General features: G+C 39.3%; 1 protein-coding gene across 5 annotated transcripts in view; it reads left to right on the plus strand.

Moving 5' to 3' along the window:
• Window positions 1-12,114, plus strand: part of PPP2R3A (protein phosphatase 2 regulatory subunit B''alpha) — a 218,861-nt gene that overhangs the window by 95,270 nt on the left and 111,477 nt on the right. For all 5 annotated transcript variants that reach the window (XM_057544894.1, XM_057544893.1, XM_057544895.1 and 2 more), the window contains 2 exons: window positions 3,334-3,437; window positions 9,392-9,494. In XM_057544894.1, coding sequence (XP_057400877.1) covers window positions 3,334-3,437; window positions 9,392-9,494 — 207 coding nt within the window. The remainder of the gene's footprint in view (window positions 1-3,333; window positions 3,438-9,391; window positions 9,495-12,114) is intronic.

A 12,114-nucleotide genomic window follows, 5' to 3' on the forward strand; every position in this document is an offset into this window, starting at 1 on the left:
CACCTCACTACAAATGACTCAATTTCATTTCTTTTTATGGCTGAGTAATATTCCATTGTATATGTGTGCCACATCTTCTTTATCCATTCATCTGTTGATGGACACTTAGGTTGCTTCCATGTCCTGGCTATTGTAAATAGAGCTGCAGTGAACATTGTGGTACATGACTGTTTTTGAATTATGGTTTGCTCAGGGTATATGCCCAGTAGTGGGATTGCTGGGTCGTATGGTAGTTCTATTTTTAGTTTTTTAAGGAACCTCCATACTATTCTCCCTAGTGGCTGTATCAATATACATTCCCACCAACAGTGCAAGAGGGTTCCCTTTTCTCCACACCCTCTCCAGCATTTACCGTTTGTAGATTTTTTTGATGATGGCCATTCTGACTAGTGTGAGGTGATACCTCATTGTAGCTTTGATTTGCATTTCTCTAATGATTAGTGATGTTGAGCATCCTTTCATGTGTTTTTTGGCCATCTGTATATCTTTGGAGAAATGTCTGTTTAGGTCTTCTGCCCATTTTTGAATTGGGTTGTTTGTTTTTTTGATATTGAGCTGCATGAGTTGCTTGTAAATTTTGGAGATTAATCCTTTGTCAGTTGCTTCATTTGCAAATACTTTCTCCCATTCTGAGGGTTGTCTTTTCGTCTTGTTCATGATTTCCTTTGCTGTGCAAAAGCTTTTAAGTTTCATTACGTCCCATTTGTTTATTTTTGTTTTTATTTCCATTTCTCTAGGAGGTGGGTCAAAAAGGATCTTGCTGTGATTTATGTTATAGAGTGTTCTGCCTATGCTTTCCTCTAAGAGTTTGATAGTGTCTGGCCTTACATTTAGGTCTTTAATCCATTTTGAGTTTATTTTTGTGTATGGTGTTAGGGAGTGTTCTAATTTCATTCTTTTACATGTAGTTTTCCAGTTTTCCCAGCACCACTTATTGAAGAGGCTGTCTTTTCTCCATTGTATATTCTTGCCTCCTTTATCAAAAATAAGGTGACCATATGTGTGTGGGTTTATCTCTGGGCTTTCTATCCTGTTCCATTGATCTATGTTTCTGTTTTTGTGCCAGTACCGTACTGTCTTGATTACTGTAGCTTTGTAGTATAGTCTGAAGTCAGGGAGTCTGATTCCTCAAGCTCCATTTTTCTTTCTCAAGATTGCTTTGGCTATTCGCTCACTACCTTTATCTTAATCCTTTGTTCTTAAGCAGATGCAGGCCAGCCATACATTTTTTTTAAATGGTCAAAGTGTAATGTCTGCAGCCCTTGCCATCCACTGCCCTTCCAGTTTTTTCTTTTGGCATTTTCTCCAAGGGCCCGATACCCTCATGTTGCCCAACCCTTGGCTGCTCAGGGTGACCCACTACAAGAAAAACAGGTCAGCCCTTTCCCATCTACTTCAAAACATATCTATTCTGTACCTTATCTCTTAGGATTCTGCCTTTGGGTCATAAAAAATATGTAAATGTTAAGCCCAGTGATTTACTACTCTTTATGAGCTGACATGTACACATTTTAACCGGAGTCTTCTGAATAAAGGACCATAATCCAAGGAAATGAAAGTTTTTAATAGTGGAAGTAGCCCCTCGGGAGATAGTAAGTGCACAGTCCCTGGAAGTGTTTCGCTGAGCTGGTGACCACTTCCCAAGGATGAACTAGAAGATTCCTGATCCCTTCCAATTCTGAAAAATCTGTAGTGACTCTAGTGGTGGGAGCTTCAAGCACCTTGGCAAGCCAGTTCCAGTCTCTCCTTGTATTTTCTCCCTTTTTGTGGCTCTGCACCCCCCACCTCCATAATACAGGCTATTCTTTCAACTTTCCCAGCAGTTACCAACAGCCTGTCATATTTAAGAGCATTTTCTTGGCAAACCACCATTCTGCATGAAAGGAAGGATTGGGATTGGGGAAAGTGGATTTGACAGTTACCACCCAAAGTATGTTAATTGTAAGCTTTGTACCTTGGCAGTCATAATTTATACAATAAACAAAATCCATTTGTTTGCTAAGCAACACCTTTCCCTCATTCTTGACCTCAGTGGAGGTATTTGACCTCTGGACTTAAGAAATCTTAAATTCCATCCTGCTTGCAGAACATGCTTTAGTGGCCCTGGCAGAAGCAATCTCTTATTTCTGCCCTGTACTTACCTCCCTTGGCCTGAATCTCACCATCCATATCCTCATCTCTGACATGAACCCAGCAGCCCTGGGCATTCTCTCAGCATAACTGATCTCAGATGAGGTACTATGCAGGCTTCTGTGGGGATCCCCCATGCACTGAGGCCTCACATCAGGAGCAGCTTCACTTCAACCTGATGTGGGTTCACATCCAGTCATCTGTCAGAGGGGAAGCTTCCCTTTGTAGAATAAGGCTCAACAGATCCTATATCTAATATGAATAATAAGAATATCTTTATCCAATGACAAGATGTGACTCTTTGAAGAGCTTCAGATTTGGGAATACATTTTATGTGTATATACAAAATTGGGATCATTTAGAGACTATTTCTCCGCTAATATTTAGATATTATTATTACTTGGAAGAATTTTCCCTCTAGAAAAAAAGCACGTTAATTTGGTACAGACTGTCTCTTGTAAGAGTATAAGAATAATTTTTCTTAATTGAAAGAGCTTTTTTATTGAGGAGAAAAAAATCATTATCTTTTAGGGTACTGTATTTTAGTTCTTTCTAAGGCTTTTATAATATGTAGTCGTTTGTGGTATCTTCTAAATAAATAATAGCATTTTAATTTTTGCCTTTCAGCTTTCACCTGAATTGTATCCATTTAAATAGATTTATAGCTGTTTTCTTGAACAGTCCAGGCTTTTCTGGTTCTTTTTGCACCTGGGGCTTAATAACACAGTAAGCAAAGGAGAGAGAGGGAGAGAGGTGATAGAGTGTATTGACACCAAGTGAGTGAGCAATAAAGGTGGCTGTATTTTCCTGCCATAGGAAGGAAGGGCATACACAACCATGACGTTCAGTCACTTCTTTTTTTTTTCCAAAGGTAGAAAATATATGATGTAAGAGTGGTAGGAAGGGAGGGAGACTGGTTGCTTTTTCAGGTTAGGGGAAAGAAACATCACTATAAATGCACTTGAAGAAAAGGCAAATGGATTTTCATTTTCTTCATTAAACATGTCATCTTCTTATTTTGTTTCCCCTCTGTCTTGCTGAATCTACCCCAGCTGATGTGTCTGCCTCTGCCCCAGTTTTGCTCCTCCAAGGGCCCTTCTGTCCACTGTGGCATGAAGGGTAAAAGCCACAAAGGCCCTTTCTTTGGCCACGTCATCTCTTCACTGCCCCTTGGCTTACACTGTATTTGTGCTTTATTTGCAGGTCTGTGGCTGTCCTCTTTATTGGAAAACCCCCATGTTCAGGGCTGCAGGGGGAGAGAGGACAGGATTTGTGTCAGCACAGTCATTCATTGCCATGTGGAGAAAGTAAGTATGAGAGCAGTTACTCTGGGGCTGGGCAAGGAATTGTCCAGTCCTCATGACATGCTTTATAAAAGTCACTTATTTTACTCATTTATTAATTTTCCCCTTATCCTTTGTTTCAACAAGTAAAATTCAATGATTCACAAATTTTTATGCCCACACACAAATTCTTTCCCTAAGCCTTTATCTTACATGTCTCTAATCGGTAAAACAGATCTTCAGAAATACTTCTTTAATAACTGTTTGGTAGTTTCTTAGTTTCACTTGTTAACAATTTGAGTCTTAGGATTTGACTCTTGCAGCAGTGACATAAATGCTCCTTTAAGGGGAGCAAACCACACATGTCACATGCTTCCATTCTCATGTGGTCAAATTTAGAATTGTATGTAGTTGATTTCTTAAAAATAGCTGAATTCTAGTAGATTTTAGTTATTACTTTTTGAAAGCTACAGTTAAGGAACAAAGGAATAGTACATCTATCAAGATACTCCTGGATTTTAACATCCTGACAAGTTTTCTTGAATTCAAATCCAACTTTCTTCTCTCTTTTATTTTTTTCTCCCTTCTTTCTTCTTTAGAAGTTATTTCTTGATATATTTATCAATTTAAGAGACTGTTATAGCATGCCCCTTCTACCTCTTTTAACTGATCAGCCTTCTTTAAATATGCTCTTCTCATCTTTTCTGGGCTAGATACCCTTCCTGATGAACTATCAGGAAATGCTGTTCACCTGATGTCACTATCATCATCATCATTATTTAAAATCAACATATAATAGCAGCAAAATTCAGCTTACAGATTCTTCTGATTCTTTCATGCCACCTCAAAGCTGTTAGTAATATAATGCTTGAGAACATAATAGGTGATTAATAACTGTATTCTTATTTTGAAAAATCTAGCAGCAAGTTGAGTTCACCAAGTTCTTCTTTCATTACAATAGAACTAAAGTGATCAGGGGATATAAGACTACCAGTTAATGGACTTCTTTTAAAGAACGACATCAAAGCTAAAAGTTATAAATGCTTCATGTTTTCCAGGTGAATTTTAGTCATTTTGTTACAGGGAATAGTTCTAAGTTGTTCAAATACCAAGGACTAGAATGGCTCTAGGACTAGAACCACTCCTTATATACCAGCAGGATGACCCTCCAAAGTCAGGGCCATGGTCACCATTCCACCTCTCCTATAGCAAATAGGAAACAGCTAGATAAATATCTTAAAAAAATTTTTTTGTGTGTGCAGTCATAAAAGTAGAAGAATTCCTTGGGGTCTAGAATTAGCAAAAAAGCACTAATTAGGAGTAAACCAGTAAAAGAATTGGCATTTGCCATTCTGGCTGTCTCTGGCACCCTAGAACCTGAGGGAAGAAAATAGAGCCAAGGGCCTGAACAATACGGGGGTCAGCTTGGATTCCCTCTCCTTTCCCCACCAGTAAAGCCAGGACTTCAGCTGTGTGGTCTGCTTGTCTATTATTAATTATTATTGTTGTTATTAGAAATCAGTGTATAACAGTAGCAGAATTGAAGATCTTGAAATGTGTAGATGTTCTAGCTTTTATTGAGCTAGCTCCTCTCCCCCTGGTAGGTGCCAGGCCCTGAAAAATGCCTCAGGTGGAGTGTGAAAAAGGGATAGAAAGAATAGGGATGTTACACAGCTGTTGTCCTGGGTATCTTCAGCCATTTCGTTCAGCATTGTTGGCAAAAGCCATCTAACAATCTGGGAAAGCAGCAAGAAGTGAGTTATGATTATTTCAGAGAAAGTGTTGAAGAAGCTGGGAGATTAAAAAGCAGGGGGCGCGGGGGAAGTAGTTCATTCTATAAAAAATTAGGGCCAGAGAGAAGAACTATAACTACTTACATTCTAAGTTAGTTTGAATATGCTAGGACCGTATGTTTGTGAGCCTGAGGCTGACTATCAAAGAAAAACTAGTAATCAACTTGTTTATCGGCAGTTAACTGCATAATATTAAGGAAAGTAACAGCCAGTTTTTTTGTCTTAGGCTTCATGTCACCGGGATAGGGTGGACATTTTTGTTGGTGGACAGAGCAGCAGCACCCGCAACAGCTGTATTCCTTTATTGAGATGAATCATTTTCATTTTATCTCTAAGGAAAAGAGATTATTTCTGCAAAGGCAAAAGGCAAAAAAAGACTTGAAGCACAAGTCTTCATTTTCAGTTACAACAGGAAACTGCTTATGAAGTTATACAGCATGAGCAACTCTCCCTGTCTTTTTTCATTAAAAAATAAAAAAAAAAAATTCTATGAACAGATACCTGTGATGTCTCTGTATCAAAGCTTTATTTTCTGGCCAGATACTGTAGCGACTGGAGCGCCCTCTAGTGGGAGCTCCTTTCTCAGCACTTAAAATGCCTTTTAAAAACCAGGGTGCTTTAAAGGAGACCCAAGTATGGCTATTTTGGGAGACAAAGCAACTAAGCGGGATGGTTTGAATTACCACACTGACCTTAAAGAAGACGTGTTTATTTTTATAATTTTTTACAAACTGTACCCTTTGCATAAAGTGACTTGGGTCCAAGTATAGTATATAAAACTTTCAAGTACAAAAACAATAACTGGCAGGACTTCCCTGGTGGCGCAGTGGTTAAGAATCCACCTGCCAGTGCAGGGGACACGGGTTCGATCCCTGGTCCGAGAAAATCCCACATGCCACGGAGCAACTAAGCCCGTGCGCCACAACTACTGAAGCCCGTGCGCTCTAGGGCCCGCGTGACACAACTACGGAGGCCCACGTGCCTAGAGCCCATACTTTACAACAAGAAAAGCCATCGCAAGGAGAAGCCTGCACACCACAACGAAGAGTAGCCCCCGCTCACTGCAACTAGAGAAAGCCCGCGCGCAGCCAAAAAATAAATTTTTAAAAATTAAAAAAAAAACAACTGGCAGATAATGACACAGAATTAAAACATATTGGCATATACATACACATGCTGACTTGCTCCGATAATAGGCTCTATATAATCTTGGGGGGAAAGTCAAATACAAAAGTTAACAGCAAAACGGGAAATAGTTTGCCTCCTGTCCCAGTGTTTATGGGGTGGAAGCTTCTGAGCCCTCCTCTGAGTGGTTTGAGCATGAACACCTTAACAGGCTCTTGTTCCCCTGCTTCTGCTCCCCTTCCCTTCCCTGCTCTGCTGCCCATTTCATATCTGTACTTTGACATCTGTTTCTCTTACATTCAAGACATTTTTAGGGGAAAGGCATTGCTCCACAGCTTTTCTTTTTGAGTTCCCAGTTTACTAGCTTTGTGACAGAGCTCCTCTTACACTGAGTCAGTAATATTGTCCCAGCTTTTTTATGCTTTACTTCCTCTTACCTTTTCATGTCAAAGTGTCATTTGTCCACTAACAAAACAATATTTCGTCCTAAGAGCTCTGGAAGATAGTTTAGAACAGCTATGTTTACCTTCTTTCTCCAGCTTTCACGACTTTTTTAAATCTCTTTTTCTCCTGCCTTATAGAGTTCACCAGCCACTAGCATTGGCTGAGAATCAGAATTCACCTTTTCTCTCTGATTCATGCTTCTGATAGCAAAAGGCCCTACCTGATTTGACTTTTCCCTCTTAGAGAATCTCTCATCTGTCACGTCTGTGCAGTTTGTACTTGGTGGTGCTATACCTCACTGCCTTTTTGTTGTGATCATCCCACCCATTTTCTTATCCTAAGAGGTGATTCCCATCAATACCTATTTCACTAATCTTTTTCTGAAATGTATATTTATTTAACTTTGGGGGTCCTGAGCATGCTGAAGAATGATAAGGAAAATAAATATAAAGATCATTCTATGGCTTTAATAATCACAAATGAAGTCAGTTAAGGGTATATCTGTTAGATCACAAACATTTTTTGAGAATCTTCAATGTGAAAGTCACTATGTCTAGTGCTAAGGGAAAAAAAGAGCTATAACTTTGCCTGCCCTTTAGGTGCCAGAGAAATAAAAGAAAGTTCATGGTACAATGGTGTATGTAATACATACAAATTAAATAGTACAAAGATCAGTAAGGAATTTAGTTGTCAGAGAAGGCTTTTTGAAAGAGGTAGTTTATTAGCTGGACCTTAAAGAATAGCCAGCGTTCAGATAGCAAAGTTGGGAGAGGTGGTATTCTAGGAGAGTAAAACAGCATGAGAAATGGCACCGAGGCAAGAATGCACACAGCACGCTCAGAGAAGAGTGGGTCAGGCCAGCTGCCCGGAGTGGACGTTTCATTTAGCAAAGTGGTGAGATAGGCAGACTCTAGCCTAATTAAAGAGGGCCTTAAATGCCCAACTTAGACATCTAGACTTACTCATATAAGTGGTAGAAAACTGTTGAACATTTTTGGAAAAGGGAATTATATAATCAGAGAATGTTTTAGAATGATGAATTGTCCATGATGTGAGGTTGGATGGACACTGAAGCCTGTTATGACCCTCTTCCCTTCTAAAAGTCTCAGCATGAAGTAATAAGACCCTGGACTTGATGGTAAAACAGAAATAGGAAGGAAGGAATGGTTGTCTAAAATTTTTTGAGGAAATATTCCTCAGGACTCTAGTATTCCCATCCCAAATTCCAGGCACCTAGTGGTCTAAGATAGAAACCTGGGAGTCATCATGGACTTCCCCCCTTTTACCCCTCCACACCTATCAACTACCATTTCCTTTCACTTGAACCATATTTGCCCCTTTCTCTTTGTCTCCCACTGCCAGTAGCCATGCTCAGGCCCTTGGAAAGATTTCTGCTTGATATTTATGAAAAACACATCTGATCATGTGACAGTCCAAGTTAAAATTCTTCTGCGAGTAGGCGAAAGTCCAGGCTTCTTGACCTAACATAAAAGGGCCTCCAGGGTCCAATCCTACATGCTCATGTCCCCTTCCCTTACCACCCCAGTGCTTGCAGCTGCTCAAATAATCTGTGCAGTCTCACACCAGGTCTTTGTACATGCAACCCTCTTGATCTGCAACAGCCCACTTTCCTACTTCACAACTCTTCAGGGAATTTCACTGGTCCTCCTGTGTCTTTCCATGACACCCTGAGTTTATTACTTCTGTAATAAGATTATACAGGCATATAATTTTATTGGTGTAGCTCTTTCACTAGACTGTAAGCTCCTTACAGGGCACAAAACTATGTCTTATTTTCTTTGTATTTCAAGTATTCACAAGGCCAGACACAGTATCTGGCACACAATTAGCATTCAATAAATGATTAAGGAAGAAAAGCAAGAAAGGTTGGAAACTAATTGGATGTGGAGAATAAGGAAGAGAAATAAGTTTAAAATGACTTCAAATTTTCAAGCCCAGATAACTTGGAGTGGTACCACCATTAACAAAAATAGACATCTATGACTTAGAGAGGAAGATTTTAAATTTGGTTTTCGCGATTTTGACTTTGCTGTCAGAGTATAGCATCCAGATGGAAATGTCGAGCAATTAATTGGATGTGAGGAATTCTTAGAACTTGAAGATTTAATAGGGCCTTCATTTTCTTCTTAAGTCTGGTCCTTCAAAGTCTAATTTCAAAAGCCCCCTATCAGGTTAGTCCTGAATATGTCTGCCAACCTGGACAAGCAGAAGTTCATGTCTTATATGGTATGTAGTGGTCCATCAGATGTGTTCCCTCCCAGTGGGCAGCTCTGGAGTTCTGGTTCCAGATGCCCTGAGCTAACCTGAACAGACATTCTCCTTCAAGTGTATTTTTACATGCATTAGTTCAGTTGACTCTGTGGTCTCAGAAGCATTCTACAAAAATAATGTACCGTCTTGTTGTTGAGCTTTTATTAAGATGGCCCTTCGACAAAATCAAGAGCATGGAAAATTTTCCTTTTTTTTAATCACTGAAAAGAGAGCACTTGATTCTTGATCTAAACGGCCTTCAGATCAGACTGAAATTACCAACTATTGATGTTGTAGTCATTGTTCATAGTAACCAGTCTTCCTAAGCAATTGTTTCTTTTCTAGGTTGCTGAGTAACCATCATGATGATGCCTCTAAGTTTATTTGTCTTCTTGCAAAGCCCAGCTGCAGCTATCTAGAACAGGATGATTTTATTCCTTTACTTCAGGTAATTTTCATTTCCTTTTAAAAATGGGTTTTATTTTTAGAGTTTCAGAGGCTTTTAAAATTTTTTCAACTGTGAGATATGTCAACTGAGATATACAAATTTAGAGGTCAGATTTCTAGACGAGTTGTTTCCAAGCTTGTTTCAGCAGCAAAATCCTTTTGTTTAGAGAAAATTAACACTGATAATAGTATAAACAGATAATAGTATGAAACAGATAAAACAGGGCTACTCCCACTGAAGCAGAAGAGAGAGGCCTTACTCAGCCTCTCCTCTTGCCCACCCACAGCAGTCATAGAAGCACCTTCTGAAACTAGGCGATTGGCCTAGTCGAGTAGACCTCTGTTAAGGTTAAAGAGAAAGAGATCTCCAACAGAAAGAGCCCACTTGGGGAATATTTATATCCAGGCCTTCTGATGAGAATCAATTGCATGCCAATACTGGATCTGTTTTTATTATAGCATTCTTCATAGCCTGATACATTGTTTGTTAATATTCTTAATTTCATATTTAAATATTACATTTTTCTAAGTAGTTCACAAATTACTTGAAGCTGAGACCTGCCTTTCATTTCTGTTGAATGCACATCATTTTTTTAGTTGTTCTAGTAAATCCTTGTTTACTGTTAGTTAGGATACCTAAAGAAGGGCAGAAAGATGCATTAACGTAGTGCAGGTTTTTTTAAGTTGTATTCGTGGCTACCATCATTTTTTTTTAATAGATTTTTGTTGAATTGCAACATACATACACAAAAGACACACTAATCACAGTGCATCAATTAATTTTCACAATGTGAGCACATCTGTGTAACTAGCACCCAGATGAATAACCAAAAATTACCAGTACCCCCAAAGCTCTTCATGCTCCCTCCCAGTCACTGCTGCCCTAGGGGAACCACTATCCTGACTTCTAACACTGTATGACATAGATTTCTAGTTGTTGGAACAGTTTTACATGTTCAGAAAATGAAGTTTGGTTATAATTTATTTTGTGTGCAGCGTTTTTGAGCTTGTCTTAATTTGCATGATAGCCTTGATTATCCTTAGACTCATCTGCTACATGTTTTTGTTCCCCTTTAAAAAGTGTTCATGGGAATGAGGACTGTTAATAGTTTCTTACATTTAATCAAGATCGTCATACATAATATCCAATATTATGTGTTCCTATTTATGTTTTGTGAAAGTTCTCCAGCCACGCCTCACCCTCACCAGCTCAATCCATTCGCAGCCGTGCTCTCTCTCTTACAAACTGCATCTTTTTGGCCCCCTTCCCCTAATAGCTTCTGGTTGGGTCTGGCAGATGGATAGCACCGCCAGGAGGTGGGAGGGCAGAAAAGAAAGAAGTTAGCATTTCTTCCCAACTCTTTGCTTCAGCACAGTAACTGTATTTCTCTATAATACAGCTTCTGCTGGATGGCCGCTTCTCCACAGTTGTAGTGCCTACTGGGCTCCTGTAGCTCTGTTCCTCCCCTTGTCCCTTTGGCCCTAGGGATTGTAACAATATCTTTCTGTTGCTCATCCCTGGTGCCTTCCACTCCCTTGTTTGTTCCCTTAACCTCCCCACGACTCTACACATAATTGCTTCGTGAAAGGTTCATATGGGTGAATTCTTTTTCCTATGGGGACCTACCTTGACTGAGTTTTATCAGAAGCTTTAATAAAAGCTTTGACAGGAATATAAATTAAGCTGTACCAAGAGAATTATGAACAAACAACAAAATTATGAGTTAGTGGACATTTTTACTTCCTTCCCTTAACTGTAAGGAGAAGTTTTATTTTCATATAAGAAGTGGACATATGGAGTCTTCTGGTAAAAGATGACAGACTGATACATTCTCCTCCCATTCTTTTCCAAACCCCTCCAGTTAAAATATAGTTATTTAAAAGGAATAAACCCATGAAAGTTAATAGAATGGCACAGAGGAACAGAGGAGGAAAAAAATCAGTATACAAGATATGTAGTATTCCTTGAAGATAGAAAGCAGAAGCAGGCTAAGGAGACCACAGCCCGGAACGAGGGGCTGTGTATGGGCTGCAGTGGAGAAGTGAGCTACTCTTTTCCACTCTGCTCATTAGGATCCCAGAGAGGCTGTAAACTCGGAGTTGGCAGAGCTGATGAGAAGTATTAGAAATGGGGAATCATTGAAGGCTGGTGTACAGAGCAGTTGACCAGTTGACTCCTTACCTGGTTCCCAAATGTAAAGTGCAGCCTGACAAATTAACAAAACAAACAGTAGAGCATGTTAAGGTAAATTCCAGTAGAGGAACATCCTAGATAGTGTCTGGCCAGTACTCATCAAAACTGTCAAGATCGTCAGAAAGAAGGGAAGTCTGAAAAACTGTCTTAGCCGGAAGGAGCGTAAGGAGGCACAACAGCTAAATGTAATATGAGATCCTAGAACAGAAAAAAATACATTAGGTAACAACTAAGGAAATGTGAATTAAGTATGGCCTTGAATAATAGTAATAATAATGTATCAATATTGGCTTATTAATTATAGCAAATGCTAATGTAAGATGTTAATAATTAGGGACCTGGGTGCAGATATATGGGAACTTTATACTGTCTTCTCAGTTTTTCTGTAAGGCTAAAACTGTTCTAAAAAGGCATTTTTAAAAAATAA

This window comes from Balaenoptera acutorostrata, chromosome 4 (assembly GCF_949987535.1).
Source record: "Balaenoptera acutorostrata chromosome 4, mBalAcu1.1, whole genome shotgun sequence".
NCBI classification, from domain to species: Eukaryota; Metazoa; Chordata; class Mammalia; order Artiodactyla; family Balaenopteridae; genus Balaenoptera; species Balaenoptera acutorostrata.